The following is a 15,325-nucleotide window of genomic DNA, read 5'->3' as shown; positions in this document are numbered from 1 at the left end:
CCCCGCGGGGCGGGGAGCGGGCCGTGAGGAGGCGCCAGGCGCGGGGGCTCCGCTCACGCCGGGCCCGGCTCCGGATAAATGGGGGCGGCGGCCGCGGCGCTTCGGAGCCCTGCCGGAGGCGCAGCGGAGCGCGGCTCGGGGCAGCACCGGCGGCGGGGCACGATGCGCGGCGGGCGGCCCGCGGCGCTGCCGCTGCTGGCGCTGGCGCTGCTGACGGCGCAGGGCCGAGCGGCGCCCCTGCAGCCCGGCGGGACCCCCGCGCTCACCAAGATCTACCCCCGCGGCAGCCACTGGGCGGTGGGTAAGTGCGCTTTAACTCCTACAGAGGCGCTGGGACGCGCGGTTCCTGCGTCCCGTGTCCAGGCAGGGTAAGTCCGAAACCTACAACTTCTCTGTGCGCTTCTATTCCGGCAAATTTTACCAAGCACCTCTCTCTATCTCCAGGCAAAGTGCTTGGTTATCGCTGCCCCTTTCTTAGACGCGTTTTCTCTGACAATATAACACGAGAGACAAAAGAAATTTATTGTGTGTGACTCTGACAAAGTCTTCAGTCCCAGTAGTGCTGCAATTGGACATTACCTAGCCCCTTCCCTTCCCCAGTCTGTAGCAAAGTCCTGCTGATGTTTGGACAATCAAATCTTTACAAAATCAAATCTTTTGGTTAATTTTGTGCTACTTTAATTTTTGTTACAGGACATTTAATGGGGAAAAAAAGCGCTGGAGATTTTCCTTACGGTTTTGAAGAAGAAAACAAGACACCATTTTCAGCATTACCTAACAATATCAAGCAGCTGGAAGAGTATCTGCAGTGGGAAGAAATCTCAAAATATTTGCTAAGGCTGCTGGAAAGGAATGAAAATAAAAGTGGTCATTTTTTAAAAGGAGAGTTTCCCTGGTACACCAGGAACACCTGGGAGACAGATGACAATAGCAGTTGGAAACATGTAAGTAAGATAAAACCTGTAAAGATACTCCATGTGTTCTATTTTTGGTTTACAGTAACATAGCAGCTTCCTCTATCCTCTTTCTGGTGTCTTGTCCAGAAATGCAGCAGAAACACATCTCACGTATTAGACATTCAATACAGTAAGACACTGCTCTTGATTACAGATTGTCACTCACTGACTGTATTTTTGATGACTTCATTTGCTGCTGGGCATAAACATGGCATGCATTCAGCAGGTTTTAGTCCCTGGGTTCCCTTCAGGCTGCTTGGTTGGGCCGTTCTTTTCTATTCTTCATGCACAGGTGATCACATCAGCACCACATATTGCCCAGCAAAACCGAGCTAGTGTGATAAACAAGTGCGAGGGCAGGAGGAGCCACATCACACTGACTGTGCCCTTCCATCACCCTTCAGGATGTTCTGCCTTGGGCTGAGTAAAGCCACAGGGCTGCAGAATTTTCTCTGGTCACAGATTTGTCCCTGTCTCCTTTGTCTTTTCTCCAGCCCATGGTGCTGGCTACTGCTGTGGTCGTTCCTGGGTTTGCTAAAGGAGTCTGGGGCTACTGATAAGCTGCCGCTCCTCATCCTCAAATTAATGTATTAATGTTCTTCCTAGTGCTGTTGCACAAAACAACAGGGTTTTGGAACAGATTAATCCCTATTCTTTTGCGAAATCCTACGAAATACACTGTGAAGGATAACGGGTTTTACCAAAAGTAATTTGGGTCTAATGTAAATCACAGGATCCACAAGAAAACTCCTTTCCTTATAATGCCTCAGGCACAGTCATGGTGATAAAGCTGCAGAATTCTTTTGGGTGACAATGAAGTAGAATAAAAAGATTAATACGCCCCCTTAAAGACTTAAACAGGAAGACTTTTTCTTCCCCATATTCTACTGCAATATGATGTCATTAATATTCCTGGGCTAACTTCAGCCCTATTTCCCTCCTGAAATCCTGGTGCAATCAAATCAGTGAATACTTAGGCTTTTATTTTAATGTGGGTAAAAATTCACCCCTTAAATTAAGCTCTGATTTAAGTCTCTCACAACAGTGACACAAATGCTGCCCATAGGTTTCTTTTTGGCTGTGGCTTTATGATAGTGATGCATCATAGTAACTGATTATTTATACTATTTGGAAAAGAAACTATTTATTCCGTCTTCAGTTCTGCAGTGTGCAGCTTTGTAATCGAATTAAATGAACAAATCCCATTATTTAATGTAAAGAGGGAAGTGTTCTAACTTCTAAAAGTGTCTGTCAATAAATCCTACATAGGAAGGCTGGAAGATGCCTCCGGTAAGTTGAATCATATCCACAAGTGTGTACTTTCACCGTAAATTAACATCCACATTTCTGTGATCAGACATTGAACATCCTTATGGATTAATGAGGTTATTGCCTTAGGCATGCAGATTTCTGCAGGGATTAGTAAAAAAGCTCATGTTTTTCCGGTGACTAATAGAGAACAACTTGCAGGACCTCATTTGGCCATAGAACCCTTGATTTCCATCATTCAACAGTTTCTTTGTCTCCACCCTGAAGTAAAATCTAACAGAAGTGGCTGTAGTTGTACTTACCTGCTGTTAGACACAAATACTTGATGATACACAGCCTAGGTAGGATATGATGCCCTGTTTTCCCCTTAGCTTCAAGAAAGCACCTGAAATTTAAGGTGTTTCTGAGATCTTCCTTCTAGATGAATTAAACATGAAGATCAAAAGGAAACATACTTTACTCTTTTGAGGGCTAATAGTTTCCTAAACATTTAAATAATGAGAATTATTTTTCACTTAGAAGTTATATTGAATCAAAGAGGCCTTATTGACAAAGGTAGAACTGTAATGTACGGAATGGGACATTGATGCACATAGTGGTACAAATGCATATGTAGCCTTTGGGGGTTGATTGTGTAGATTTGTCAGGACGTGAGGGGTTTCAGGTGCACAGACTTGGTTAGACAGCACCTTGGGGAGGATTACCAGGTACAGGAAGCTGAGAACGATGGCACAGCACATCCAGAAATTTTTTCCTTGGCATGAAATACTTTTCCAGACGTATTTCCTGTGAGTTTGGAACAGAAACTTTTTCTAGGAGGAGCCAGACACCAGATTTGCAGCAGGTTACTGTTCCCTGAGCAGTGGCAGTTGGACTGAGATACTAAATGTCACCAAAAGCAGGTAAATAACGAACCCTGCTGCCAGCTGCTGGAATGGCTGTCCCTCACCGAGGGCTGCTATTCCCATGCACTGACAGAGATGCCAGCCACCAGGAGTCTGTGTCTGCAGCCCTGTGCTCTGCCTGCTGCACACAGCAAAGACTGGCTGTGTTGGGAAGAAACAGTCTCTCCGAGAACTCTGTTTCATGGGTGCTTTCAAATTTAGCTGATTTAATGCAAAGCTTGAATTTTAAATTTAAGATCGGGAAGCCCCAGAGCTAGAAGTAAATACAGGTAAGTGTCTCAGGTAACTCAGTTCAGGGTCTTTCTTATTAGCCCAAATCATCCAGTGCCTCACCACTGATGCTCACACTGGGCTGTACATTTCTTAAGAAGAAAAGAGTTATTTCTAAAGGACTCAGGCAGAGGAGAGAAATCACTGTAACACACAAAATAGTCAAAAAATGGAAAAGATGCTCCAAATATTTCTTGGAGTTTGGCTTAGGATGGTGCACCTGTGTTATTTTGTTTTCAATTAATACCTTGCCTGCTCTTTATTCTGTGAATAAATTGCAGTTAATGTAGTTTAAGGGGATGAAAATCTCCTGCGAGTTGGACTAAGTGCAAAAGTAAGTTAGAAAATAAACTTTAAATTGTTTCTACTACTTGGCTTTTTCACACTAATGAGACAGGATATAAATGAGATGGCACATAGAATTATTTGGGAGAATGACTTTCCTCCTACTTTTGCAGTTGGTTATTACATTAACCAAGATAAATGGGGTCTGTTTCGGAAAGATTATTAGGAACATGTTTGTTATGTGAATGCACAGAGGACTTATCTATTAGGCTTATTAACTTATAGTAGGTTTATTAACTTAGTGATTTACTTTTTTCAGACTGGTCTATAAATAATATATTTCTCTTTTTATTAGATGATGGACTATCTGCTTCAAGTTGTGAATATGAAAGAGAGCAGTCGAAGCTGAAAGAAGATCACTAAATCATGAAGAAATTGAATACTTTCTGTAAGAGACTATATTTCACAAGCACTTGATTGTATCAGATAATCAACAAAGTAACTTTTCTGTAAACAAGACTTCCTTTGTGTAAAGTACTTAAATACACATACTCTTGTATGGTTCAGCAAGGACTAAATCCTCTTCTTCATTTTCAAGGCTGCGTTTTCTCATTTGAATGGCTTTGATATATATATATATAAAATTGTCACGGAAGGGTCTTCCAATTAATTATATGACTTACCTATTGAATCATTTAATCTCTCAGTTTGAAACTACATGACATTGCAACATTCGCAATAAATAGTACCAAGAAAAAGGGGGAGTTTACGCTTTTATTTCACTCAAGCAGTGAAATTCGCTTTGTAAAAGCCAGTAGCAAGGGCCGCTGCCTTCCCCAGGGCAGGGCGTGTTGCACTTTCAGCCGCTCTGTGGAAAGCCTCCGTGCCCCGTGTGTGCCCGGGGGGTGACGGTGTCCCCGTGCCCGGGAGGTGACCGTGTCCCCATGCCCGGGGGGTGACAGTGTCCCCCTGCCCCTGAGGTGACAGTGTCCCCGTGCCCGGGAGGTGACGGTGTCCCCATGCCCGGGAGGTGACCGTGTCCCCATGCCCGGGGGTGACAGTATCCCCGTGCCCGGGAGGTGATGGTGTCCCCGTGCCCGGGAGGTGACGGTGTCCCCGTGCCCGGGAGGTGACAGTGTCCCCGTGCCCGGGAGGTCACGGTGTCCCCGTGCCCGGGAGGTGACAGTGTCCCCGTGCCCGGGAGGTGACAGTGTCCCCGTGCCCGGGAGGTGACCGTGTCCCCGAGCCCTGGGGGTGACCGTGTCCCCGTGCCCGGGAGGTGACAGTGTCCCCGTGCCCGGGAGGTGACAGTGTCCCCGTGCCCGGGAGGTGACAGTGTCCCCGCAGCCCCGGGCCGCCGGCGGGACTTTGCCCGGGACGGGCCGCCTCCGCCAGGGGGCGCCCTCGGCCCGACCGTTGAGGGGAGCGCTCCGCAGAACCCCGCCAAAATCTGAGCCCCGGCCGTGAGGGGAGAGCTCCGGTAAACCCCGGCCGTGAGGGGAGAGCTCCGGTAAACCCCGGCCGTGAGGGGAGAGCTCCGGTAAACCCCGCCAAAGTCTGAGCCCCGGCCGTGAGGGGAGAGTTCCGGTAAACCCCGGCCGTGAGGGGAGAGCTCCGGTGAGCCCCGGCCGTGAGGGGAGAGCTCCGGTAAACCCCGGCCGTGAGGGGAGAGCTCCGGTGAGCCCCGGCCGTGAGGGGAGAGCTCCGGTAAACCCCGGCCGTGAGGGGAGAGCTCCGGTAAACCCCGGCCGTGAGGGGAGAGCTCCGGTAAACCCCGGCCCTGAGGGGAGAGCTCCGGTAAACCCCGGCCCTGAGGGGAGAGCTCCACAGAACCCCGCCAAAGTCTGAGCCCCGGCCGTGAGGGGAGAGCTCCGGTAAACCCCGGCCGTGAGGGGAGAGCTCCGCAGAACCCCGCCAACGGCTGAGGGCCCCGGCCGTGAGGGGAGAGCTCCGGTGAGCACCGGGACCGGCTGAGCCCCGGCCGTGAGGGGAGAGCTCCGGTGAGCCCCGCCAACGGCTGAGGGCCGGCCGTGAGGGGAGAGCTCCGGTAAACCCCGGCCGTGAGGGGAGAGCTCCGGTAAACCCCGCCAAAGTCTGAGCCCCGGCCGTGAGGGGAGAGCTCCGGTGAGCCCCGGCCGTGAAGGGAGAGCTCCAGTGAGCACCAGGACCGGCTGAGGGCCGGCCGTGAGGGGAGAGCTCCGCAGAACCCCGCCAACGGCTGAGGACCGGCCGTGAGGGGAGAGCTCCGGTAAACTCCGGCCGTGAGGGGAGAGCTCCGGTAAACCCCGGCCGTGAGGGGAGAGCTCCGGTAAACCCCGGCCGTGAGGGGAGAGCTCCGGTAAACTCCGGCCGTGAGGGGAGAGCTCCGCAGAACCCCGCCAATGGCTGAGGACCGGCCGTGAGGGGAAGCTCCGATGAGGGTCGGCCGTGAGGGGAGAGCTCCGATGCGCTCCGGTGCCAGGTGAACCTCGTGGTTGTTTGCTGTATCTCAGTCGCACCGCTCTGCCCGGCTCTGCAATCCCAACCTTAGTGGGGCAGAAGTGTCATATGACACAGGGGTGACTGCCAAATATCAGCCAATTTTGACATAATGCCTTGGCAGAACACAGAGATGCTCAGAGAGGAGAGAAACTGATAATGTCAGGGTTTTGATTTGCTTATTTGTTTTTGTTTTACTCCACTATTTTCTCCTAGGCTAGCATTTTGTGGGTGGGTACTCTGGCTGACAAACTACTGAAGGAAATACCAAGGTTTCTAACAGTGACAAAGGAGGAGGGCTGACTGCATAGAAGAGAGAAGCTGAAACACTGTAGCTGAAGGGAACCCCCCTGAATTAATGCATGTTGGGCTTCATAGGACCCTAGAGATGAGGAAAGATGTAAACAGGAGCTTTGAACAGCTACTTGAGATATTTCAACAGTAAGAAACTGAACGTCCCTACTCGAAATGCCTGTCAGATGTAGCCAGGGCAAATGAAAGCAAGATCGTTCAACTTTCTGGACAGAGGAAGGGGACAGTACTGCCCTCAACCCCAGAGGCTAGTAACAGAAATTCAAACTATAGCTGAGCAATGTGTGTTTTCATGTCACAGGGGTTGTGAGCTACCATGACAGTAGCACACACAACAGCCAGCCTGCTGCACCAGAGGGAATGACAGTTTCTGAGCCATCCAGCAGAGACTGAGGGTCCCTCCTGCACACAAAGGCAGTGCTGCTCCGCCAGGAGGCCAACGAGCTGAACCTCAAGCCAAAATTAGAGCTCAGGTATCTGCTAGTTTTCTTGAATACTGACAGGAATTTGAGCAGGGATAGGGAGAAGGAAGGGAGACCAGAATACACTCTTGAGAACAAATTCCATCATAGCATTTTCCTCATAATTATTAATTCCCTGGCAGTCTTCTATCTGTATTGTTCTTCCTTAAAACTTCAGGTGTTGCAAAGGAGTCAAGTATGGACACCAAAAATACTATCTCGCTAATACAGTTTAAGCAAAAGAAGAAAGAGACCACTCAGAAGGCCATGCTAATAGCCTTAGCAAAGTTAGAGTAAAGAAGTGGTTAAGGATCTAGATGATTTAATCCAGTTTTAAGAAAAGGTTTTACAGTGAGCAATTAGATGCTGTTTAAGGAATTAATCGCTAATGGGTCATTAACTCTGACTGGTATTGTACAGTTAACAAGCCGAGGCAGGATTATTAGACTCAGCACCCAATTAAGGAGGAGAAGATATTTACAACAAAATGAACAAATGGGCTTTTAACATGGAATGGGACAATTTGAAAGAAAGTATAGGAACATGGAAAACTAGACAGGCTAGAAGAAAGATGTGTTTGCATATGCCTCTGTCTCTTTGTTTGCCCACTTATGTGTGGCTGGTAAAATACTAATTTTTAGCAATAAACTCACAGCTTTCCTTGAAGGACATGACTGCACGCAGTCGATCTACTTATGGGGTTTTCGTGTACAACGTATAAGACCTGTTAATATGCCAATAAAAGAACAACCACCATAGCTTGCCATAATCTTTATTTGTTTGTAGGTGCTGGATCAGGACTGTATTAAAAGTGAGCAAGTACCTTCAGCTGCTACTTCTGCTGCCCTGTCACTGTGGTTTTATCTACTGCCAGTCTTTGACTGTCTCAAGTGACCAAGCATCGCGCTGATGATCAGGAAGTCAAGGGCTTCTTTCCAACGGCTTTACAGGATACAGAAGAACTTCAGGTAAGGGGAAGGGAGGGTAGTAATGCCAAAATGTGGGAAAGCGCTATTGAAATTTTGGGGACTTGCTTATTAATCATGAGAAATAAGCACAGGTGAGAACTTTAGGGCAGCAATTTAATGTGCTCACCTACAGGAGGGTTTTCAGCTTCAGAGCCACAGCTGGACTGCAGCCAAGTAATGACAAGAGAGATTGTTCTTACCCTGAGAAGAAGAGTGTGCAGAGCCTGTGCAGTCACTCACTGGTGTGTGTCTCTTGCTGACACAAGCCAGGCTATGCAGGCACTTCTCAAGCACACCAAGAGAAATCCTTCTCTTGCAGCCACCAGAAAAGCCATGCCTTCTTGCAAGGTGATGCAAGCAAAGCTCACCTGCGAAAGGACAACTAGAGTAAGACCTAAAAACCAAAGCAGTACAATTTCGGTTCTCCTCTTTTACTCAAGTGTCCTTACTAGAAGTTAGCAAAATACCTTCCTGGTCCTGACAGCAATGGCAGTTCTTTTCCTGGCAGCACTTCCTCTCTCTGCCAAGAAAAGAAAGAGATGTGTGCTGGGAAGGGTGGACACTCCCACGAATGCACACACAGTAGACTTGTCAAGTCCACAGCCCAGCAGGAGAGTCTCCCCCAACAGGGCTTCATTTCCCCCAAATTCAAGGGGAATCCCTCACTTGGCTTCCCTGCATGCCCTGGACGAGCACAGCTCAGGGAAGGGAAGCTGGGGCTCCTGAACACAGTGTGTGTGCTCTGGTCCAGACAGGCAGGTTGGATCTGCAGGGAGGCTGGGTACAGAGGAAAAAGCGTTTGAAAACAAGAGGGATTCCTATTATTATCTGTAAAAGAAGCTCTCCATACAATAAATGGGGGCTGCTGTGGAGAAGGCTATGAAGGGATGTTTAGAAACTGCTGTCTAAGGTTAAAAAGCTCTCTGAAGTGAAGCTGAACAAAGCTGACATACTTGTTTCTGACAGGACTCTTAAAAGATACGCACAGATTGTGAAAATATAATTAGACGCCAGCCTTTGTCTGGCCACAACGAGTGGGAAATGGTGAAAGGAGAGGTCTCCCAGCCTGCATTGAATCATCCCCAGGACACAATGAGGGCACTTGTGAATCCTTCTCTCTTCTCTAATGAGAAACATTAATTGCCACAACCTCCAGAGTGTGTAGTGCACCCCATGCCCAGCAGAGGAGAAGGGGTGTTTCATTACAGCTTCTCAGCCCCATTACAGGCAGTAACGGAGATAATGAAAAATAAAGATGCCTCAGTTTTAGGTTCGGCAGCCTAGCAATGGGCACTAGATGGGCAGGAGAGCGGGCACGGCCCAGCTCTGTGCCAGCCCCCAGGGGCTGTGCTGGGCAGCCAGAGCAGGCAGGATGTAGGCTGCCAGGCCCCAGCCGGGGGTCAGTGCCCAGCCAGAGACTGTCTGTCTCTCCCGGTGGGCAGCTGGGCTGCAGGAGGCAGGGGCGCTGGGGGTCCTGCCATTTCCCTTCTCTCCAGAGGGAGCAAGGACTGCCACTGACTCCAGCCTGCAAAGCACACCGAGCCTGCCACAGCTCCACAAGGGCACTTGTGGGAGTGGTGTGCCTGGTGCAAGGACTGCCAGAGTTCCAGCCCCTCTGTGCCCACTCCCATCTGGGCACAGTGTCCATTATGGGGCTGGCAGCCCCCAGTGCCACAGCCAGCTTGGGCAGGGTTCTGTTGATGGAGGAGTACAGAGAAGAGCTCACAACCAGGCCTCTCCCACCCCTCTGTGCATCACACAGAGTGGAAGGCCCAGCCCAAGATGCCCATTCAGAAACATGATGGACAGCCTCCATGCAGATGGTGCCATTTAATGATGCAAAAGCAGAACCCTCTCCCCAGGTACAGCAGTCCTGGGCTTCCAGCCACCTTACACAGCTCTTTGCCCTGCTGTAGCTTTTATTGCAACTAAAGGATCCAGCCAAGGAGGGAGAGCAAAAGAGATTGTTCTTCCTAAGCTATGATCAAGCCCCTAATGCTTCAGGGGTCGTGGAAAAGGGAATTAAAAGGACCACAAAATACAAAAGCAAGTCAAGGCGTAAGGGAAAGGCCGGTGCAAGAGACGGCCCTCCTGTGCCTGGCCACCCGCAGCAGCCAAGGCAGAGTTAGGGGGTCCCTCGGGGGCGGTCTGGGATGCGCCTTCCCCATGGCTTTGTCCCAGGTGCTGAGAAGGAGTTCAGATTGTCTGCCAGGGTTTGCCGATGGACTGGATGTGCTCCTTGGCCTTCAGCCGCAGGGCGGCAATGCTGGTGTTGCGTGGGTCTGCCTCATCCAAAGGGAACTTGTCCACAAAGGTGGCCCCACACTGATAAGGTGGCGGTGGCCCCATGGCCCCCAGGGGCTGCAGTGCATGGGTCACTGCTGGAGAGTTCAGGAAGGGCGGTGGAGTGTAGCTGCCAGGCAGGCTCTGTGGTGAGGCCACAAAGCCAGGCAGGGTCTGCAGAGCTGTGCTGCTGGGCACCGGCGGGCTGAGCCACGTCTCCAGGGGCAGGCTGCTGCTCAGAGGACCCATGGGTGTTGCCTGCGGCGAGCGGTTGAACGAGAGGATGGGCGAGTCTTGCAACTTCATGGAGGTCACCTCCAGTTTCTCCTGCCGCCTCCACTTAGCCCTTCTGTTCTGAAACCAAACCTGCAAGCAGAGCTGTATCAGCCAGACCAGCCAGACCCCAGGCGGTGGACAGGGGCTTGCCCCTGGCTGCAGCGGTGCACACAAAACAGAGTGAGGGGAACACGCCTTTCTGAGCTGGGGCAGAAGGGAATTTGGGGGGCTCGGGCGTTCCTCCACGACCCACAGCCCTGCGCTACATGGAAAACAGTCACTCAGTGGAGCTGGCTTGTCCATCCACCCGCCACTTCCCTGGCACACGGGAGGTTCGGCGGTCCCGGGCTGGGACACGCCACTCAAAGGGCAGCAGCGCCGACGACGCGGCTGCCGGACGCAGGTCGGCCCCGAGCCCCGCGCTGTCCCGCCGGCCGGGCCGGCCCGCACCGCGGCTCTGCGGCAGCCGCGCCCAGCGCTCCAGTGGGGCCCCGAATGCCGCCGGAGCCGTGCTGCGGTCCCTGGCCCGCGCGCCGCATCGGGGCTGCTCCGGCCGCAGGGACCACGGGGCTGAGCCAAGCCGCGTCGGGCCGGGCCGTGTGTGGCTTCCCGGCGCCGGGGACCGTCGGGGCCGGGCCGTCGCGGGGCACAGGGCCGGGCGTTACCTGGACGCGCACTTCGGGAAGATTGACCTTCATGGCCAGCTCCTCGCGGCTGTACACGTCGGGGTAGTGGGACTTCTCAAAGGCACGCTCCAACTCGTGAAGCTGGTACGTGGTGAAAGTGGTGCGGTTTCGCCGGTGCTTCTTCTTGGGCTGCTCTTCTTCCGACGGCTTCCCCTCGCCGCTGCTGCCAGCGGGCAGCTCGGGGCTGGCGCTGCCGGGACAGTATGGCTCTGCGAGGGGAAGACACAGGGGTCACCGGCGGGATCTCCCCGCGGGGCTTGTCCGAGACCGTGAGGGAGCGGCGCCCACCCGTCCGCCCCCCGGCACCCTGCGTTCCTCCACAGCGCTCACCTTGGAAGCGCTCGGCGCGGCCCTGGGGCTCGGCCGGCGGCGGCTCTCCGGGCATCTTGGGCAGGCAGTGCCGGGGCCCCCGCCGGTCCTCCTCCTTGGCGCTGCCGTCGGGCGGGAAGGCGCCCAGCAGCCCGTCTTCCTTGGTGAACCCCAGGATAGCCTCGATGCTGTGCAGTCTCGACGGGTTTCCCCCGGGACTTCGCGCCGCCGGGGCGGCCAGCGAGAAGGCGCCCTCGGCCATGGCGAGCGGGGCGCCGGGCGGGTGCATGAGGCGGCCGGCCCGGGGCTCCGCCGCAGCGCTGCGGTCTCACCCGGCCTCCGGGCGGCGCGGGCAAGTCTGGCACGGTGTCTCCGGGCGGGCTGGCCTCCTTGGGGCGGGGGAGGAGTGCCGGGGGGCGGTAGGCGAGAGGGAAGGCGAGGCCCCCGCGCCTCTTCAGCACGGAGGGGGAGGCAGGGTATCCCCTGGCCCCCGCCGGCCGCCCCGCCCCTCCCCGCCGGCCCCGGCCCCGGGTTCAGCCCCAGACGGCGCCGGGCGATGCCATCCGGGGCCCCCGAGGCGGGGCGGGGCGGCCCCCGTTGCAGCCGGGGGCCGGCCCGGGCCGAGCGCCGCGGTCGGAGCCCCGGGGCAGGGGCAGCGCTGTCGGAAGCCTCGGTGGGACGGGCGGCGAGAGGCGCGTCGGGCACAGGGGGACAGAGCCGGGACGGCGGGAGCCGCGGGAGCCGCTGCCGGGGGCGCGGTAAAGGGGACTCAGAGAACGGGACGGAAAGGGGACGGAAAGGGGTGCCGGGCTGGAGGACAGCGGGTCCCCGGCACGGCCGCGCGCTGGTCGGCGGCTCTCGGAGCCTCGCCGTGTTTCTTTTGCCCGACGGCTACAGCCCAGATCCCTCCCGGACGGTCTGTAGGTGCGTCGGTTTCACGGAGGCCGCTCGGTAGCTGCCCCGCGGGACCGTCTGCGGCCCCGGCCCGACTCAGGGGCACTGGGGTAAACGGCGCTGCGCTGGTGCTCTGCGGGACACTCGTCCTGCGCCCGATTGCCTCCAACGGCATTTCACAGACCAAGTGTGTTCTGGACAGGATGGACGAGGAGGTGCGCTCAGCCTTTCAGGCTTCACAAACCCGAGGAAGCTCTAGGCAATATTTGCGGGGAAGTTTTCCAGTATGCTGCTATAGGACAGAGCCTGTGAGAAAACCTGATTCTGTCACCCTGTACTCCACGATGGGAGTGGGGCTGGGGGTGTAGCAGGCAGGGCATGGCTTCATGGGGGATGCACAAAATGTTTTTAGAGGAGAGGCAGGGAGCCAAACTCCACACATCACTTTGTGCTTGGCTTGTAGAAGACGTGGACCCACCGTAGGACCAACCAGGTAACAGCGTCACGTCTCCTGCATCGATCTTTTTCCTGTTTCTGTCTTTCTGTCATTTTATCACTTTTCACACTAGCACTTCCCAGTTCCTCTGAGGCACCAGCTGCCTTTTGTCCCAGCTTGTTTACATGACAAACCCAGTAACATCCAGAGTGGTTTTCAGTCTACACTTAGCTTTGAGGATGCTTCCATTTGAAGCCTCAGGAGAGTGTTAGGTGAAGTAAAAACACCACTGCTGCTGCTCATTCTTCCAGATATATTAGCTAGTCTAATAAGTATGACCTTTCAATAAATTTGCATTTTCTTATTCCCGTTCTGCCCCAACAAGGCTCCGTATCATGTAGATTTTCCCGGAGGAATCACTTTAAAGATTGACAGTGCTTGTTTCTGCCAGCGTCCACACCTTTTGCAGGTTTATGTTCTGATGTCCCAAAGTTGGTTTCTTTTAGGGGTGCAGAGCTTTTCCTAGCTCCAGGTGAGTTTTACTTTCACTAGCTGCTTGGGGCGGTGGTTTAAGGCTGAAAGAACTCAGACGTCCTTTTGCGGAGAGGGAAGAGGCCAACAGAAGAGGCAAGAAAAGGTTAGTGTGGCTTTTGTGGACTCTATAAAAAGCCAGTCAATACCATTGTAGGGACATTGGAGGGCACTCAAAGCAATCAGCCAGGGGGCATTGTGTTCCTTTAATCTACATGTGTGTTTCCCAGGAACTCTATTAGTGAAGATGAATGAACTGTGCAATGTCCCTAATTTCTTCTAATTTGAAGCTGGGGGTTTACAGCACTCAAAACCAGCGCAAAACACACCTGTCCCTCCAGAAGTCCTGGCAAAAATGGGAATCAGATTTGCTTGTTGAAGGATAGCAATGTGAGACGAAGGAGCAAAAACCCTTTAGTCAATGCCACAAAGGGCATTTGATCCTGGCGCAGATGCTGCTTTTGGGGTACCTGTCAATGTTGTCAGTTGCAGGGTCAATACTAGATTATTTTTTTTTCTTTTCATCACAATATGAAGGCAGCAAAAAAGCCTTCCAGCCCTGAAGCAGGATGCTTGAGTCCCCCACAAGACACAAGAGACCTTCCTCCCTGACAGAGAAGGCTCCTCTTTCCTCAGCAGTAGAATACTCCACTTGTGTTTTCCATCAGGAGCTACATTTGTCACTGTAGCATCCTCCTTGCAGGCGAGTGGAACCGTGGGAAGAGGAAGCCACTCCCTTGATCCCAATTTGAAAAAATACCTTAAAAAAACCCATAAACCCGTAGCAGAGTAGAGAGAGCTTTGACTCTTCCAGCTCTAGATCTCTTTTTTCTCTCTTGCCATGCTTCAGGCACAGACAGTGACACACGTGAGACATTATAGTGCTCCAGGGAGGGAAGTCTAATGGTTCCTCTGATTGCACAGAAGGTTTAGATAGGCAAAGAACGGTAACTGAACGTTTCCCTTTGGATCTGATGTCCTGGCTGTCAGCTGAATCCCTTGCAGCCCTCTGGGGTATGTATCATATTAGTATGAAGCCTCAGAAACTGATCCTGTGGTACATCACAGCTTTGCAAAGACCATTGACCTTGGGAAACTTATGGGGGTAACCAGAATGAAATTTGAGAGTATTCTTTAGGGGATGAAACAGGCACGGCTTGTTGCTTGCCTTTCCAAAGGATACCCCCCTATTCCATCTTTTTTTTTTTTTTTTTTCAATGTATTATTAAAATTTCTGAAGTTATGCTTGGAAAGTAACAAAAGTTCTCAAGATAGACAGTCTGTAAAGTGCAGCTGTCTGCTGTACCTCCTTCCTGCACATGTACAGTGAAGACTAAAGAGAAACAGTTTTCATCCTGTAGTCTCTATTGAGACACACGCATGGGATGTAGTAGTTTCACACAATGAAACCAGCACCATAAAATGACACAGATTCCTGCTTCCTTTTCTCCTGCCTCTTCTTTATGTCCAGATGAAATAACTACTGCCTTGCAGAGCAGAGAGTTGAAGCTGAAGTCATGCTGCAGGAGAGACTTCACTCTCCAGACCAAAGATGTGCAGCAGGGAGGGCCTCCCTGAAAGATAAATGGGGGTTCCAAGGTCAGACTGCAAATCAACAGGAGGGAAGCAAGGAAAAGGAGGAAATGTTCACCTAGAGGGAACCTGTACCCTTCTGCAGTTTGCATGCTCTGGATCATCCAGAAAATTGCTAAAAACAACAAAAAAGGGATTTGGATTTTTCCTCCCCAGAAATTCCTAAGGGTGCAGTTTCAGAATCTTCTTGAAAGCATAATGCATGAGGAAGATGCTGCCTCCTCCCGTCACTGCAACACTCATATCTTTCTTGTTTTTCTGCTGGGACTTTTCTTGATCTGCCCAGGATAATCAGCCATGTTTTCTCCACCTCCCAGGGTCTGGTCTGGCAGGAGTTGCACAGAGATCTTAGTGTCCTGCTGTCTGTGGGAGCTGTGGGTGTGGAGCAGGCTCTGGGAGCCAGGCAGCCCTCT

At 52.5% G+C, this 15,325-nt stretch overlaps 2 protein-coding genes across 2 annotated transcripts; one reads left to right on the top strand and one right to left on the bottom strand.

The window, feature by feature from the left end:
* Positions 1-124: 124 nt before the first annotated feature.
* GRP (gastrin releasing peptide) lies at positions 125-4,438 on the top strand. The gene is made up of 3 exons (XM_066338714.1): positions 125-301; positions 694-944; positions 4,041-4,438. Exons 1-3 carry the CDS (start codon positions 163-165, stop codon positions 4,092-4,094), a joined length of 444 nt encoding a protein of 147 aa, XP_066194811.1. The 5' UTR covers positions 125-162; the 3' UTR covers positions 4,095-4,438.
* A 5,619-nt stretch (positions 4,439-10,057) lies between these two features.
* Positions 10,058-11,747, bottom strand: RAX (retina and anterior neural fold homeobox). The gene is made up of 3 exons (XM_066338663.1): positions 11,480-11,747; positions 11,129-11,358; positions 10,058-10,553 (listed from the first exon to the last, which is right to left on the bottom strand). Exons 1-3 carry the CDS (start codon positions 11,745-11,747, stop codon positions 10,101-10,103), a joined length of 951 nt encoding a protein of 316 aa, XP_066194760.1. The 3' UTR covers positions 10,058-10,100.
* Positions 11,748-15,325: the final 3,578 nt, after the last annotated feature.

This window comes from Sylvia atricapilla, chromosome Z (genome assembly GCF_009819655.1).
Source record: "Sylvia atricapilla isolate bSylAtr1 chromosome Z, bSylAtr1.pri, whole genome shotgun sequence".
NCBI classification, from domain to species: Eukaryota; Metazoa; Chordata; class Aves; order Passeriformes; family Sylviidae; genus Sylvia; species Sylvia atricapilla.
This window is presented reverse-complemented; position numbering and strand designations above follow the sequence as displayed.

Coding starts and splice junctions, on each gene's coding strand:
- RAX (XM_066338663.1), bottom strand. CDS start 11,747: ATGCACCCGCCCGGCGCCCCGCTCGCCATGGCCGAGGGCGCCTTCTCG. Junction 11,359..11,479: donor CCGCGCCGAGCGCTTCCAAG/GTGAGCGCTGTG, acceptor TTCCCCTCGCAG/AGCCATACTGTCCCGGCAGC. Junction 10,554..11,128: donor TTCCCGAAGTGCGCGTCCAG/GTAACGCCCGGC, acceptor CTCTGCTTGCAG/GTTTGGTTTCAGAACAGAAG.
- GRP (XM_066338714.1), top strand. CDS start 163: ATGCGCGGCGGGCGGCCCGCGGCGCTGCCGCTGCTGGCGCTGGCGCTG. Junction 302..693: donor CGGCAGCCACTGGGCGGTGG/GTAAGTGCGCTT, acceptor TTTTTGTTACAG/GACATTTAATGGGGAAAAAA. Junction 945..4,040: donor ACAATAGCAGTTGGAAACAT/GTAAGTAAGATA, acceptor TCTTTTTATTAG/ATGATGGACTATCTGCTTCA.